The 17,500-nt window shown below is 40.0% G+C and overlaps 3 protein-coding genes across 3 annotated transcripts in view; 2 read left to right on the top strand and 1 right to left on the bottom strand.

The window, feature by feature from the left end:
• Positions 1-1,058, bottom strand: part of LOC123513646 — a 3,352-nt gene extending 2,294 nt beyond the window's left edge. Inside the window, exon 1 of the mRNA XM_045270931.1 lies at positions 467-1,058. Within this exon, the coding sequence (XP_045126866.1) occupies positions 467-617 (151 nt within the window). The 5' untranslated portion in view covers positions 618-1,058. The remainder of the gene's footprint in view (positions 1-466) is intronic.
• A 141-nt stretch (positions 1,059-1,199) lies between these two features.
• LOC123513584 (Y-box-binding protein 1-like) lies at positions 1,200-2,210 on the top strand. The gene is made up of 2 exons (XM_045270834.1): positions 1,200-1,444; positions 1,643-2,210. Exons 1-2 carry the CDS (start codon positions 1,200-1,202, stop codon positions 2,208-2,210), a joined length of 813 nt encoding a protein of 270 aa, XP_045126769.1.
• Positions 2,211-4,142: 1,932 nt separating this feature from the next.
• LOC123513640 (tyrosine-protein kinase Abl-like) overlaps positions 4,143-17,500 on the top strand; it is a 54,755-nt gene continuing 41,397 nt past the window's right edge. The window contains 1 exon segment of the mRNA XM_045270915.1: positions 4,143-4,503. Coding sequence (XP_045126850.1) covers positions 4,377-4,503 — 127 coding nt within the window. The 5' untranslated portion in view covers positions 4,143-4,376.

Below are 17,500 nucleotides of genomic sequence, written 5' to 3'. Positions count from 1 at the left end.
ATATATATATATATATATATATATATGTGTGTGTGTGTGTGTGTGTGTGTGTGTGTGTATATATATATATATATATATATATATATATATATATATATATATATATATATATATATATATATATATATATGTGTGTGTGTGTGTGTGTGTGTGTGTGTGTGTGTGTGTGTGTGACACACACACACACACAGTACTATATCAGTTTTGTTTTGGTTTGTATTGTCGTGTCTTAAGATTGAAAAAAGACTTCGATCTTTTCATCAAATCCGTGTTAGACGTTTGCATCAAAAGCCTTCTGAAGATATACTCTTTGCCACGTTTTGCTTAACGTGATGGACAGAGCTATGTACGTACGTTGTCGGTGATCTCATCAGCTGCACTGCAATAAAGTATCATATTCATATGGCCTGTCAAGATAGAAAAGTTAGAGGAGGATGATCCCAATAAGTAGCAAGAGTCCACGTACCTGTCGCAGGGAAAGGCTGCACTCTATCGAGGAAAGGCGATGGCTGGTGCAGGAGTGAGGGATGGCTGACTGAGTCTACTGCATCGCCTGCTGGTGGGCCTTGCAGGAGCCGCGGCCTAGCGCCGGTTGTGAGATCCATCCCTGGTTCCATCACCCGCCACTACTACGACATTGTGTCCCACATGCCGCTTTATATTTCTACATTTTTTACGTTGCATTACGAAATTAAAAGTTCACCACTGGATAGTTATTTGTATCTCTAAGGAACCCTTGGGAAACAGTATTTAATTTCGTACGCCCCAGTGGTCGGTACCTTTTGACACTGTGAGCACGCACCATTGCTGATGTCAAGGCAGATATAGAAGAGGTCAAGGTCCGTGTATGTTTCTAGTGACTTTGGGAGAGGTAGCGTCACTCTCATAGAACGTGAAGAACCAAAATCTGAAATGAGCTTGTTTATTATGAGCTCTTGGATGTTTTTAATGTTATAAACTATTACAATAAAATAAAATAAGATGTCGATTTTTGTAAAATATCATATGAAGCAATTGTTATTGAATAAAAAATATAAATAGAAATGTTCACGATAACTCATCCTGGACGATGATTGGCTGGCATCACGATAAGCTCCGCCCCTTCAAGCCTTATAAAGTTATAAAGAATGCGATGCTCAGTCATACATCACACACGACAAGACCACCAAGACAGGCAGACAGCCCTCCGACGACGTACCATGGCAAGTCCCGTAGACCACCCTGGACTTGTCAAATGGTACAACGTGAAGGCAGGATGCGGGTTTATCCAAGACCTTAGAACAGGAAAAGATGTATTCTGCCACGCATCTGGCCTCACCCGGTCTCTTAAGGACCGGCCTCCCAGAGAAGGAGACCAAGTTCTCGCCATCAGGGAGGAAAGAAAGAGGACCAGAGGCAAGGGATGTGGTGCCCGTCGGCTCACATCCTTACCCCGTCACGAGCAGCTAGCACACACGACGCAATCCACAGAGAGAGGAGGACATACAGGCAAAAGTGTTAGCCTGTATTTTTACGGCCAAGGCCTTAGCAGGATCGGACCATCGCCACCTGCAGGAGTTATTACCTACCATCCTGCAGCACAATGGCCTGCCAGCCATTAAAACTCCGCTAAGCGCCCTGACCACTTCTAACCCTCCAATAGGAGTCGCTCTCGTCGAGACCAGCCCGGGACCGAGGCTGCTCCAAACCAACAAGCAGCAACAGCAGCAGAACCAGAGCCAACGGGAGACAAACCCCGGAACAGGAAGGAGACGCAAGACGACGTACCGGGAGAAGAAGATGACGACGAGGAGGAAGATGAGGAAGTGGACGTCCTGGGTAGTGGAAGTGAAGGGGAGGGCCCTTCGCCCCAGGCCAGCAAGCCAAATTTCCCCTCCGATCCCCAGCCCCCCTCCGGCAAGCAGGAAGAAGACGACGGCTGGGTAACCAAGACCAAGCGACGACGAAGGCCTTCACCTAATACCCTTAGGTTGGTGCTTCCGAAGGCCGAAAGGACAACTACGCCATCAGCTGCCCTCCGTGAGTCACCCACCGTCCAAAAGCTGAGGCAAGAAAAACGAACGGGGAAAATCCGGGAAGACGTGCTGATCGGCGTCTATATCCACGAAGAAAATCGCTTCGTGGGGAACATCAAGGGGTACACAGGTTTTCCCGGCTACATGAGCTACTCGTACCCTAAAGACAGCAGCACACAAGTGAAGCGAAGTTAAGCGTCACTGTATCTGAGTCGGGGCTGGTTGGGTGACCGTTGGGCCAGTGAAGTTAAACAACGTTGTCTACGACTCGAACCTGGACGGGTGACCACTGACCACCTTCTCCTTTTTGTTGTTTTAATTGTATTTGCCTATGTAATTATTTATTCATTTATTTATTTTGTACAAAAATAGCAGACTGGACCGCCCAGCAACTTTGTTCTTTTTCTGTCTTTCTGTTTTTGTTTCTATACTAAAACCACCCTTAACATCCCAGCAACTTGTTAAACTTTCACTAAAATCAAGAAGTCAACTTTACAAACCGTGCAACTTGTTAACAATTCCGCTCGATTCATAAACACACGGTAGAAAACTCCAACTTTCATTTGAACTAAAAAAAATAAATAAATAAAACATCCTTCCAAACACTAATGATCTTCACTGCACCTCTGAAAACACCCTTGAAAAAAGCAAAAACAAAAGAATACTTCCTCTAGAATCAAGAAAACACTAATGAAATTCCTTGCAACTTGTCAAACTTCCACTAGAATCAAAACATTCTATTTAGCACGCCTATACACAGACAGGGGGACTCCCTGAGTACTCAAGTGCGCGTGCGCTAACTGAGCTGTGCTTTGAAAATATCGCCGGGTCGGCGACTGGTCAAGCTATGCATGCGATGTAGCTGGCGTAGCGCCCGTAGCTTCCCAGCGGGTGTGAACACACCTATTGAAATACACAGAGGCGATTGTAAGCCACGTAGCTTTGCATAGCGTGTATCGCGTGCATCGCGTAGCATCGCATTCGGTGTGTACCTACCTTTTTAAACGACGCCGCTGCCTGCTCTGACAATTAAAGTATGGCATGGAAGCATCCAACGCGATTATGGAGAAGGTATGACATACATTTCAAGTCCCATGTCTCGTGTGTCATTGAAAAATGAGCTATATTAACACTGTTTTCAGTCACAACATATTTTAGGCCACCCATATAAAAAAAATAGTGATATTTCTGCTCTTTGGTTCTTTTTCTACCATATAGTGAGGACCTAGTCTTTCCACCGATACATGCTGAAAGCCAATGGCTACTGTAATATTAATAGAAAATCGAATTGTTTAAATTCACACAATATCACTTGTCACATTCTGTCATAGCTTTAGGCATAACATAATAATAATATTATAGTGTCTGTCGTTTGCTCCCGAGCCGCGCATGCGCAGAAGACACAACTAAACACTGTCACGGGCCACACTTTGGCATGTGTCATGTGACACCGGTGCCGACGATGAGGCTACTGATCTGGAGACACAGGCTTACTGCCTCTTCCAGATCTACTGTCATGTTTGTGGATGAAACTTTAGTATAGTTTAGGTTCTTTTACTATCATGAAAGAAAACCAGGCTGTTCCTCCTAAATTTAATGTATGGCTCATATGTATGGAAAATTATACATATTTTGAACAAAAGCGCTTGGTGTTCTGACATCACATTAAACACTGATAGCATGGACTTATATTCAGTATACTGTCTTTAAATAATGATGTACTAGTGCTCTAGTTACGAGTTGGCAAAGCACATAGTGAGACACCCCACCCCATGTGTGGATACGCTGAGTTTCTTGATCTACATTCGTATGGGACTGTATGTTTGTATAAGTAAATTTAAGTTTTTTTTTTCATTACAATATTTAGATGCAACAAGGCTCATATTGAGACTGCATGATACACTGAGCTCTGCTACATAGCTACATGCGCAAGGTGATGCGCAAATACTCGGTCGTTGACAGCTGTGTGTGTCTGTGTGAGTCACCATGTATGTCAAAAGGATGTCCATATTTTGTTTTATTGACACAGAGTTGCAGTGAATAGATGAGCTAGGTAGTATAGATGGTTTGGTGTGGTGTGTGTGGTGTGTGCGGGTGGTGATGCTCTGGTGTGTGGCTGGTGTGGGCGCCATCTATTGGCGGGCGGCGCGGCAGTCTGTGGTGAGCCTGCAAGATGGACGCGTCACGGCCCTCCCCTGCCTGATGAAGAGACCTTTCACCCGGACATTTTGGGGCCCGACGTGACGGAGAGGCGGGTCGCGGTGATGCCGGGATGTGAGACACTAACGAAGGGTGCCACCATGCTATCCCAGTGCTGCTGAGGGAGGGAGAGCAGGAGAGAGTGCGAGAGAGGCGGAAGAGATGGGCGGGCAGCAGGGCAAGGAGCGACACCTCACCTCGGGCACCATCACTCGCTCCTCCAAGGCCAAGTATCGCTCAGGCCGCGACATCAGAACCGCCGGGGCCAACATATTCACAGAGCACAATGGTGAGTACCCCGGGCCATCAACACCACGCTGGGGAGTGGCCGAGGGGGGGGTGCGGGGTGACAGCTGCTCAGGTCAAGGGGGGGGGTCTTAGCGGGATGGGGGCGGCGGTGTTGTGAGGGGTGACTGGTGACAGCTATAGTGGTAGTGGTGGTGTAGTGTGGTGTGGTTATTTTTCTTATTCTATTTATTATTGGTTAGATTTTAAGTTTTGTTATTATTCCTGTGTGTTGTGGCGTGAGAGAATTTGTGTGTGTGTGAGTGAGCATGTATCATTAATGAGTGAGTGTGTGTTAATGAATGTGTGAGTGTGTCAATGTTTATTTACTGCCACTCTCGGAAGTATCATCATGAATCTCATAAATCCGGTTTGAGTCACGTCAAAACGTCATTTTAACGTCACATCCGTTTAATAACACAGTGGAGCAGGATGAGAGGAGGCTGGAAAAGATGAGGTCACAGTACACACTTGACATGTTACTAAGGCACATTGACCTTTCCCATTCCTTCCCTTCCTCTTATTATTTCCAGCACTGGGTCTATTTTTATTTTTTTTTATTTGTTGCGTTTTGTTGGTCTTCCCCTCTTACACCAAGGAAAAATCATATAGATCAATTTTAACCCTTTCAGCAATGAGACACATTTTTACAGATTTGCGTCTGATTCAACCATTTTATTGACATTACAAAGGGTCTATGGCAGTCAGAAAATTAATAGCCACAGTCTTCAATATTTTAATCCCCCTACATAAGTATCTGAATCTGTATAAAATCACCAAATAGTAAGCAGAATGAAAATGCGTCATGGTGCTGAAGATGTTAAGGTTATTTGCATTGATATTGACAAGAATAAGGTTAGTAGAGTTTAGGTTAGGTTAGTGAGTAAATAGCAACATCTTTATATTTACCCAGAATAATGTTAGTGTTGTCTGTTTCTTAGCTTACAGTACTAAACCTTCACAATAGTAACCTTTGCAACATACACAGCTATTTAAACAGGAAATCATAATATTAATCTTATGTCTCTTTAGCTAATAGTACAACACCTTCATTTCTAACATATCTGACCTGACCTTACCTTATACAATGACCTTTCCTTGCTCCCAAACTTGACCTAACCTAACCTAACTCAACCCAACCTGATTGTCTTACTAATAGGACAACACCATTTCTAATATATCTGACCTGACCTTACCTTATACAATGACCTTTCCTTGCTATCTAACTTGACCTAACCTAATTTAACTCAACCTACCCTGATTGTCATTTGGTGAGGTATGAGGGCAGGAGGTGAGGTGGAGGGAGGAGGGACGACGTTTAAAGGTCAGGTGTGTTTGCCTAACCTTATACTCCATGACTCCCTGCCAGGTCATAGTCATTGCTAAGAAGTGTCATGCTTATCACAGCCACCTCATGTCTTCCTTCCCGGCTGTGACTCATGTTTGTGGGTTAAAAGTGGTCAGGTTTTGTTGGGTTGCCTTGTGTTAGTTTGTCTCATCCATACTTTACTTTATTGTGTTTTAAATTACCTCTCTGTGCCTGATTTTGTCTTACTTTGTGTTGTCTTGCTTTATCTAATCTGAGTTTATCTTGTCTTTGCATTATCTAACCTAATTTGATCTTGGCTTATCTTGTCTTGCCTTATCGAACCTAGCTTTATCATATCTTGCCTTATTTTATCTTACTTGCCCCTACCTTATCTAATCTAATCTAATATTATGTTATCTTACCTTACCTTACCTTATCTTATCTTATCTTACCTTACTTCACCTTACCTCACATAGCATCAGCATCACATCACATCACTTCACTTCACCTCATCTCACTTCCCCTCCCTTCACCTCATCTCACTTCTCACCTCCCCTCCCCTCACCTCACCTTACTTTACCTCACCTTACCTTACCTTTTTATTTCTCAGTTATTCAGTTCACCATTCATGATAGATTGAATACACACCTACTCAGAAAAAAAAAAAAAATTATTAAAAACAGATACATATACTCCCTCAAAAAGTGATAAATGAAATAGGTAGATAGAAGAAGACATGCAGTTGACAGCCATCCAGCCACTAATCAGTAAGGGAAGCTCCAATTTCCACACTCAAAGGAAAATAATGAAGCAGTTATAGATACTCCCTCAAAAAATGATAAATGAATAAATAGAATATGTAAATCGAATAAGACATATGATTGAAAGCCATCCAGCCACTTGTCAGTAAAGGAAGTGCCAGTTTTCCCACTTAAAGAATAATAATAAAGCAGATATAGATACTCCCTCATTAAAAAAGATAAATGAATAAATGAAAGAGGATAAAGCATACAGTTAACCGCCATCCAGCCACTCGTCAGTAAGGGAAGCGCCAATTGTCTGAGTACCGTTGGTTTCTCACCCCACCGGCAACTCATTCAGTCCTCGGTGAATTGTTTTGCAGACTTACTGAAACTTGAGCCAACTTTGAAACAACTGGAAATACTAGTGGAAGGAAGGAAGGAACTGCCTGGGTGTGTGTGTGTGTGTGTGTGTGTGTGTGTGTGTGTGCTGCTGCATGGCGTGGCACGGTGAACCTTGTAACAGTGTTTTCATCTTCATTCTGGTTAACATTTGGTGACTTTGTACAGCTTCAGAAAATGTACCTATGTATTGTGATTAGACTTTACAAGCAACACTCTTTCTCTAGTCACACAAATGTCGTCTGTAATGCTGCAGTGTGTCAGGAATGAAGTGTTTCAATGAGGTTTTATCTGTTATGGCAGTCATAAACCAACACACACATTGCTATTTTGGTACAGCTTTCCTAACTTGCTGCTACTTTGGTATACCTTTCCTTTCTTGCTGCTATCTTGGTACAGCTTTCCTTACTGGCCTGTACTGGTCTTACCTATTACAGCAGTCTTAATCCACCACCACATTGCTATTTTGGTATAACTTTCCTTACTGGCCTGTACCTCTCTTATCTGTTACAGCAGCCATAATACACAACTCACACATTGCTATTTTGGTACAGCTTTCCTAACTGGCCTGTACTTCTCTTACCATTATCTCTTTCGGCAGTCATAACACAACACACACATTGCTATTTCAGTACAGTTTTCCTTACTGGTCTGTACTTCTCTTATCTCTTTCAGCAGTCATAATCCAACACACATGTCGCTTTATTGGTACAGCTTTCCTTACTGGCTTGTACTTCTCTTATCTCTTTCGGCAGTCATAACACAACACACACATTGTTATTTCGGTACAGCTTTCCTTTCTGGTCACTCTTGGACATGCTTTCTTATTCTACTGCCACCTCTGTACACGTAATTTACCAGAAGTTGCAAAAATCTACAGTTTTAAAAAGATTCCATGTGTTTCTTTGAGTGCTGTGAGTTAGTTATCTGTTTGTCATTGTGGGAGAATGTGTGGTCATGTCCCCTTATCTAAATACCTTGTTGACTCCTTCGGTGCTATAATGCATTTCCTTATTCATTGTGCTTACTATTTGGTGATTTTATACAGCTACAGAAACTTATGTAGGGATTAAAATGGTGAAGACTGTGGCCATTAATCTTGTGACCTCCATAGACTCTTCCTAATGTCAGTAAAATGTTCTGATTATACCCAAATTCGTGATAAAAGATGTCTCTCAGTATTGAAAGGGTCAAGACTTGCTTCAGTGAGGTTTGATAAGTATGATGTTCAATGCTTGTCTTCATTCTTCAGCCTTCACTCTTAGCTGTTTAAAGAACCAGTGTTGCTATCCTCTCTCTCTCTCTCTCTCTCTCTCTCTCTCTCTCTCTCTCTCTCTCTCTCTCTCTCTCTCTCTCTCTCTCTCTCTCTCTCATTGTGTAGAGCCTTGTTAAGAGTTGCTATGATGAGGTTTGTTAAGTGTGATTTTAAAATTATGCTCATCACTCTTCACTCTACGCTCTTCACTCTGTTTAATCCCTTGAGTACCATGATGCATTTTTATATTAATTCTTTTTACTATTTGGTGATTTTACACAGCTTCAGAAACTCATGGGAGGGATTAAAATAGTGAAAACTGTGCCACTTATTCTTCTGACCTCCATAAACCCTTGCTAATGTCAATAAAATGGGCTAATCATACACAAATCTCAAGGTACAAATGCGTCTCACTATTGAAGGGGTTAAAGAGTCATTGTTGCTATAGTCCTCATGTTATCTAAATCCAGAGTTAATGAGCTTTGATAATGAGTGGGGTGAGCTTTGACACTTGAACTCTTCTGTGTGTTTGTTTAGTAGCAATTGAAATGGTGCGAGTTGATCTACATCCTGTTGTCTTATCAGCTGGGCAGGGATGGGGTGTAAATGTTTGGTGACCCTTTTTGTGAGCGGTGTGATCCTTGTTGGTGCAGTTTGAAGGGTGATGCAATGTATAGAGTTGAATATGTGGTCTCCTTGTGTTCTCATGCTATGTTTAGTGGTGATTCTGAATTGAGTGGTGTAATTGTTTTGGTGTTTGAATTATGGTGCAATCAGGTCTCTGTATGGTGCAATATAGTTAAATATCTGGTTTCCTTATTTTTTATGTTACGTTTTGTGGTGATTGTTAATTGTGAGCGGTGTAATTGTTCTTGTTGGTGTTGAAGGGTGGTGCAATCTGGTCTCTGTATGGCTATCTATAGAGTTAAATATCTGGTCTCTGTTTTTGATGTAATGTTATGCGGTGTTTCTTACGTTTTGAGTGGTGTTATTGTTCATGTTGCAGTTTGAAGGGTGTTGCAGTCTAAAGGGCACTAAATGTCTGGGCTCCTTATGGTACAATCTATAGAGAGTGATCTGATTTGTTTATGTTTTTATTTTGTGGTGATTCTTAATTTTGAGTGATGTGCTGTATGTTCACTTGTTGCAGTTTAATATCATCAGGAGCAGGACACATTCCCATATTCATTCTGATTACTATTTGGTGATTTTATACAGCTTCAGAAACTCACGTGGGGCATTAAAATAGTTAAAACTGTGGCCATTAATCTTCTGATCTCCATAGACCTTTCCCAATGTCAGTAAAATGGTCTAATCATACACAAATCTCAAGGTAAACATGTGCCCCAGTATTGAAGGGGTTAATTTAACATTCCATATCCCAAACACTGCATTTGATAATTTTTTTCCTTGTCTTCTACATCGGAAGTCACCAGAAACGTATCTACAGCGTCCTTTATTCTGAAACTTTCCTCTCACCATGACTGTCAATCATGGTGAAAGAGATCATCAACCAGTTCTCAAAAGCATTTCACCAGTTAGCCCTTTCAGTACCAAGATGCACTTTCATATGTATTCTGCTTACTATTTGGTGATTTTGTACACCTTTAGAAATTTATGTGGGGTATAAAATAATAAAGACTGTAGCCATTAATCTTTTGACCTCCATAGACTCTTCCTAGTGCAAATAAAATGGTCTAATAGTACATAAATCTCAAGGTAAAAATATGTCCCAGTATTGAAGAAGTTAATAGTGTAGAAATCTTGTTAATCTGTCTGTACAATCACAGAAATGCATGTGAAATTCAGTGTAGTTACAACTAGAGCCTTTTGAAAATAGAGAAGGTGCATTCAGGAGTGTTTTAGAATACAGGTCATAATCCTTCAATCCTTTTTGCACCAACCATCACTACCACACAGATAGATGATTACATGTTTATTGACCTTAACCAAATATCACAGTTACAGGAGGACTTGGAAGATGTGGTCTATCAAAATGTTTTCTTTAAGAACTTGTAAATGGCTTAACACTTTCAGTACTGGGATGCATTTTTACCTTGAGTTTGGGTATGCTTAGATGATTTTATTGACATTAGGAAGGCTTTATGAATGTCAGAAGATTAATGGCCACAGTCTTCACTATTTTACTCCCCCACCTGAGTTTCTGAAGCTGTATAAAATCACCAAATAGTAAGAAGAATTAATATGAAAATGCATCATGGTATTTAAGGGTTTAAGAACGGAATAAAACTTGAAAACACATAAAACGTCCATTTATGCAAACAAACACTTCAAACACTTAAAGCTAATCGAGCTATTTCACATAAGACACCTGTAGCACCTTTGTCTCTCCTCTCGATACTAAGCTTGCCGAGACACTACCACACATTACTACACACTGCCATAACACTATCACCCCTCTCCCTCTCGTCCTCTCAATACAAAGCTTCTTACCTAGACACTACCACACATGGCCACAGCACAGCCACCTCCATGTCCCCAGTGTGTTGTTAGGGATCTCCTTATCATCACAGAGGCTTATCCATCACTCACTTGTCCTGAAGGAAGGCTGACTCATGTAGGAGGATGTGTGGTGAGTCGGAAAGTGTGTGGGAGGGATGGGGTGTGATGTGAAGTTCCATATATACTTTAATTTCTACATACTGAGGAACATTGTCAGTTAAAGCAGGTATTGATGCAACTGTGTAGAATTTCTTTGTGGTTTTTACACTAGAAGATTATGTAATTGACTTTTGACTACCTTGCTGTTCTATTCTTGTGTTATGGTGTGGTGTGTGTGTGTGTGTGTGTGTATGAAGGAAGGATAAAAGATGTAAAAAGGAGAGAGAGAGTAGAATGAAGGAGGTGAATAGAATAGAATAGAAAAGGAGGATGAGAGAATGTGTGGTAGTGTTGATAAAGAGAAGTAACAAGAGGGAGAGTGAGATAAATGAGAAGAGAGAGAAGGAAGAGAATGGGAGGGATGATAACCTAACCTAACAAGAGAGAGAGAGAGAGAGAGAGAGAGAGATAAGATGAAAGGGAAGGATTATAAGCTATGGGAGGGATGAAAAAATAGAAATGCAAAGAGATAAATGACAACACGAAGGAAAAACGAAAAAAGAAAAATCAGAGTACATATAAAAGAGAAGACGAAGAAGAAAGATGATAAAGAAGAGAAATAAGGAGTAAGTGGAGTAAAGAGGAGTAAGAAGACCATTGGATGACAAGAATATAAAAGATTAAGTTAAGTCAGGTTAAGTTAGATTACGTTTTGTTAGCTTAAAATTGGATTAGTTTTAGTTAGATGGGATTGAATTAGGATAGGTTAGGTTAAGTTAGGATAGGTTAAGATAAGTTAAGTTAGGATAGGTTAGGTTAGATTAAGTTAGGCTGGATTAGGTTAGATTAGGTTGAGTTGAGTTAGGTTAGGTTAGGTTAGGTAAGGTTAGGTAAAGTTGTCTAAAGTAAAAATGGGTTAATCATCTTACCTTTAATAAATCCTGGGAACTTGAGAGATTATTACCTTTAATAAATCCTGGGAACTTGAGAGATTGTGTAGGGAAAGTGAAGTGTAGAGGTGACCAGTGAGAAGTGAGGGTGGCTGGTGAAGTGTGGTGAAGTGAGGATGACTGGTGAAGCATGGTGAAGTGAGGCAGGCTGGTGAGGTGAGGGTGGCTGGTGAAGTGTGGTGAAGTGAGACAGGACAGGCTGGTGAAGTGAGGGTGACTGGTGAAGTGAGGGTGTAGTGACTGGGTGAGGGTGAGCACAAAGCCAGGGTGTCTATTGGTGAGCAGTCATGTCACCTTTAAAATGGTTACAGACATTGCTGCTGTTACTCTGTGTGTGTGTGTGTGTGTGTGTGTGTGTGTGTGTGTGTGTGTGTGTGTGTGTGTGTGTAAGATTGGAAAACTGGCTAAGGGCAACATAAAATGGAAACAAAAAGAAAAAAGGGCCCTACTTAGTTGCCAGTTCCCTTGCAGGTCTGAGAGAGTTAGCCAAAAGAACAAGGGATAAATGTCTGTGTGTGTGTGTGTGTGTGTGTGTGTCAGGTATCTAGCAAGGTGTTTAGATTCGTTGTGCTTTATTGTCATAGCTCCTTCCAAAACATAGTAATTTATTGTTGTTTTCATCATTTTCATTGTTTTCTTGTTTTCATCATTTTCATTTTCTTTTTTCATTCTTTTTATAATTTTTTTTCATTTTTTTGTCATTCTTTTTCAGCCCTTTTTTAAAATTTTCTTATTTTCATCTTTATTTATTTATTTTTTTTCATGTTTTAATCATTTTCTCATTTTCATCATTTATATTAAATTTTCTTGTTTTTATTTCTTTTTAATCATTTTCTTATTTTCATCTTTTTATAATTTTCTTTTATCAATTTTCCTTTTCCATTTGTCTCTCTCTCTCTCTCTCTCTCTCTCTCTCTCTCTCTCTCTCTCTCTCTCTCTCTCTCTCTCTCTCTCTCTCTCTCTCTCTCTCTCTCTCTCTCTCTCTCTCTCTCTCTCTCTCTCACATAGGGAGAAGCAACAAGATTATTACCAAAGGCCTACCTCTTGCCAAACTGTGGGTGACTCAGTGCAACCACAGACACTCACTTCAACATGACCAGAAATGACTCAAAAACCACACAATATGACTCAAGTACAACTCACTCACTGCACTTATGAATGAACACACACACACACACACACACACACACACACACACACACACACACACACACACACACACACACACACACACACACACACACACACACACACACACACACACAATAAACAGGTGCACTAAGGAGGAGGAGGGGGGGGAGTGCCAGGTCAGTGCCATAGGAGCCAGGGACTTGACACCCTGAGGCACTGTGGGGGGGGGGAGTGGGTGTCCAGAGGGGTTGAAGGGTGAGGGGTGTTTCTCCCCACACACACACACACACACACACACACACACACACACACACACACACACACAGACACAGACACAGAGTAAACAGGTGCATTCGTTGATAGATTGATGTTAGTCTTAGTCAACCTGAAGTACTGATGATGTGTGGTGAAGCCTGATGAATTAGTAGCAGGCTGGTTAGTGGCACTGACTGACAGGCCATTAGTGTTGATAGCCGCTGGACTGACTGATGGATGGGTGGATGGACGGACAGATGGAACAGGAGGAAAAACACTAGAAAGAAATGAAGCCTGAGGATGAGATAGACTGATGGATGGATAGATGGACAGATGGATGAAATAGGAGAATGTAAAAACACTGTGAAAAGAAGTGAGGGAAGGGAAGCTTGGTGGATAAGTGGATAGAATAGATAAAAAAAAAAGACAGATTTTTTATTTATTTATTTTTTTATGCAGAAGAGAAGCCAGCCAAGGGCAACAAAATATATATATATAAAAAAGAAAGAAAAAGGCCTACTTGAGTGCTGGTTCCCTAAAAGAAGAGTAACAAATTAGCCAAAATTAAGGAAAAAATGTCTTGATACCTCCCTCGTAAATGAAGTCAAGTCGCAGGAAGATGGAAATACAGAAGCAGGCAGGGAGTTCCAGAGTTCACCAGAGTGTGTATTAGCTTCTTCAGTGCTGAGACATTTTTACCTTGGAATTTGGGTGTGATTAGATGATTTTACTTACATTAGGAAGGATTTATGGAGGTCAGAGGATTAATGGCCGAGTCACTGTTTTTAATTCCCCCACATAAGTATTTGAAGCTGTACAAGATCACCAAATGGTAACCAGAATGAATATGAAAACACGTCATAGTATTGAAGGGGATTAAGTAAATGGATTGAGGAAAACATTTGAAGTATTTTTTTTTTTTTTTATTTATTTATTTATTTATTTATTTATTTATTTATTTTATTTATTTATTTATTGTGTGTGTGTGTGTGTGTGTGTGTGTGTGTGTGTGTGTGTGTGTGTGTGTGTGTGTTGTCTTATTTGCAGCTGTTTGATTGCGACCTGTGAACAGAGGATGTGGAAAAAGAAGTGTTTTTGTATAGAGAAGTGGTGAATAGAGAGAGAGAGAGAGAGAGAGAGAGAGAGAGAGAGAGAGAGAGAGAGAGAGAGAGAGAGATTGTCACAGAAAATAAATTGTCTAGATTATCAAAGAAACAGAGAGAGAGAGAGAGAGAGAGAGAGAGAGAGAGAGAGAGATTGTCACAGGAAATAAATTGTCTAGATTATCAAAGAAACAGAGAGAGAGAGAGAGAGAGAGAGAGAGAGAGAGAGAGAGAGAGAGAGAGAGAGAGAGAGAGAGAGAGAGAGAGTGAGTTTTGTTGGTGAAGGACTGGATAGAAAACGAGAAGAGTCACCTTTTATGCGTTGTTGAATTGAATAAAGTGAAAGAAAAGTAGGAAATGAAGGGGAGATAATGTATAAACCAGGATTGATAAACACATTAGTGACTTGCTGTGTGGTTCATTTGTAAAGGATTGAATAGAAAAAGAAGTTACTCTTTATTTTATGCCTTGTTGAATTGAATAAAAAAAAAAAAAGGAAGATCAGGAAAGGAAGGGGAGATAATGTATAAACCAGAATTGATAAGAAAAACATTAGTGACTTAGTGTGTGGTTTATTGGTAAAGGATTGAATAGAAAGAGAACTGTCACTCTTAATTTTATGCCTTGTTGAATTGAATAAAAAAAAGGAAAGGAAGGGGAGACAATGTATAAACCAGAATTGATAGTGACTTAGTGTTTGCTTCATTTGTAAAGGATTGAATAGAAAGAGAACACTCACACTTATGCTTTGTTGAGTTGAACAAAGAGAGAGGAATCTAGGAAAGGAAGGGAAGGGAAGGAAGGAAGTATGCAATCTTGAGTCTACAAAGAAAATGTTGCCCACTTTATATTAGGAAATGTTACTTTGAACTGGGTTATTGGCAGAGGAGTGTCACTATTCAGGATATTAAAACAAGGACAATTCATGCTTAGTGTTAATGTGTTGTAATTACTTGTGGAAAACTGTGTTGTCACTTCAGGAATCTGACATTTAAGTGTCACATTAAGTACATCATGTATTTTAGTGGAAAGGATTGTGTTGTCACTGGATGCATTTCTCAACTGAATCTAATAGCTTTTGATAACTTAGCCTAACTTAACCTGCTTAGCCTGTACCACTTAATACTCTGCTACCTAGTAATGTTGCTGGTGCTACTAATCCCCTTCGGTGCTATGATACACTTTCATGCTCATTCTTGTTATTATTTGGTGATTTTATACAGCTTCAGAACCTCATGTGGGGAATTAGAATAGTGAAGACTGTGGCCATTTATCTTCTGATCCAATCGCACTCAAAACTCAAGGTTAAAATGTGTCCCAGTACTGAGGGGGTTAAAATCACCAAATAGTAAGCAGAGTGAAAATAAAAAGCATGTTCTGGTAATGAAGGAGTTAAGGAAAAAAGATGTGAGACTGTCATTGGTGCTTCAAGAAACGTATCAGCTTGTGTGTGTGTGTGTGTGTGTGTGTGTGTGTGTGTGTGTGTGTGTGTGTGTGTGTAAAACGGTAAACAACGGAAGCAAATGTAATAAACTGAACAGATATGAAGCAGGATGTCCAAGTATCTAATGCAAGAGTTAACCAGTACTCTCAATCATTCATACCTTTCTCTGGTAAACTCTGGAACTCCCTGCCTGCTTCTGTATTTCCATCTTCCTATGCCTTCACTTATTTTAACAGGGAGGTTTCCAGATATTTGTCCCTCACTTCTGGATAATTCTTATGATCTTTAATGGAATTGGTAACCCAGTAAGCCTTTTTTTTTTTTTTTTTTTTTTTTTACCAGTTTTCTCTCCTGCATCAAAAAAGGATAAAAAAAAAAAACATGATAGAAATTGATAGAAGATAATATTGTTTGTGTTTATCTTTGAGTGTTTGTGTACAAGAAGCAATAAAAGGCAAACAAAATAGAAAATTAAATGAATGAATGAAGCAGGATAAAAAAAGGAAATAAAAACATGATAGAGATTAAGAAAGATAGTATTGTTGTTAGTGTTCATGAGTGTATGGGAGACAAAGGAGGCAGAGAAGTAAACAAAGGATATGAACCAAGATAGAAAAAAGGAAAAAAGAAAAAAAAAAGAAATTAGGAAAGGGAAGTACTGTGTTTGTTTCCATGTGACTATTTATGTACAGGAAGCGATGAAGTCAGCCAAAATAAACAAAGCATATGTGAAGTAGGATGTGAAAAGAAAAACAAGCATGAGAATGAACTTTTCAAGCCTTGTGATGCATAGTAGTGGTGTTTGTGTTCATGTTCATGTGTCAGGGTTTGTGTGGTGGCAAACAATGGAGGCAAGTAAATAAATAAGACACACATGAAGCAGAATGTAGAAAAAAAAAACAGAGAAAAGAAAGAAAAAGAAAGAGATGATAATTAACTATTGCCGTAGAAAATATAGGAGCAGTGTTTGTGTTCATGTGGGAGTGTTTGTGTTTGATGGGAAATAATGAAGATAAATAAGTAAGACATATGAAGTAGAATACAATAGAAAGATGATTAACTATTGCTTTAGAAAAAAATTATAGGAGCAGTGTTTGTGTTTATGTGTGGGTGTTTGTGTGATAAGAAACAATGCAGGGAAATAAATAAAATGAAATACATGAAATAGGGAAAAATGAAATGATTATGAAGTATTTATTGCCTTAAGAGAAATAGTAGTGTGTTTGTGATTGTGTGTGTGTGTGTGTGTGTGTGTGTGTGTGTGTGTGTGTGTGTATGGAAAGCAATGAAAGCAAGGCAAGATAATATTAAACAAAACAAATCAAAACAAACGGGAAAAATAAACAAACCGTTGTCTTGGGAAATGTACGAGTGTTTGTATTTATTTTTGTGCTTTACTCTGCCTCTGCCTGCCTTTTTTTTCCTCCAGTGTCTCTCTCCAGTCTAACTGCCTCTGCCTGCCTTTTTTTTGTGTCTCTCTGTGTCTATGTCTCTGTCTTTCTATGTCTACCTCTGCCGCTGCCTGCTCGTCTGTGTCTTTGTACGAGTGTTTGTATTTACTCTTGTGCTTCTGTGTATGGGGAAGCAATGACGGCAAAGCGGAATACAAACAAAACAAATCAAAACAAAACAAAATGGAAATAAACTAACTATTGTCTTAACTCCTTCAGTACCAAGACACACATTCATATTCACTCTGGTGACTATTTGGTGATTTGACACAGCTCCAGAAACTCATGTGGGGGATTACAATAGTGAGGACTGTGGCCATTAATATTTCGACCTTCATAGACCCTTGCTAATGTCACTAAAATGGTCTAATGGTACACAAATATCAAGGTAGAAATGAG

This window comes from Portunus trituberculatus, chromosome 36 (assembly GCF_017591435.1).
Source record: "Portunus trituberculatus isolate SZX2019 chromosome 36, ASM1759143v1, whole genome shotgun sequence".
Taxonomy (NCBI): Eukaryota; Metazoa; Arthropoda; class Malacostraca; order Decapoda; family Portunidae; genus Portunus; species Portunus trituberculatus.
This window is presented reverse-complemented; position numbering and strand designations above follow the sequence as displayed.

Bases quoted from the DNA above. Each gene is read 5' to 3' on its own strand.
- LOC123513584 (XM_045270834.1), top strand. From the start codon at position 1,200: ATGGCAAGTCCCGTAGACCACCCTGGACTTGTCAAATGGTACAACGTG. The intron at 1,445-1,642 runs GCTAGCACACAC...ACCCTCCAATAG, and splicing joins TCCTTACCCCGTCACGAGCA to GAGTCGCTCTCGTCGAGACC.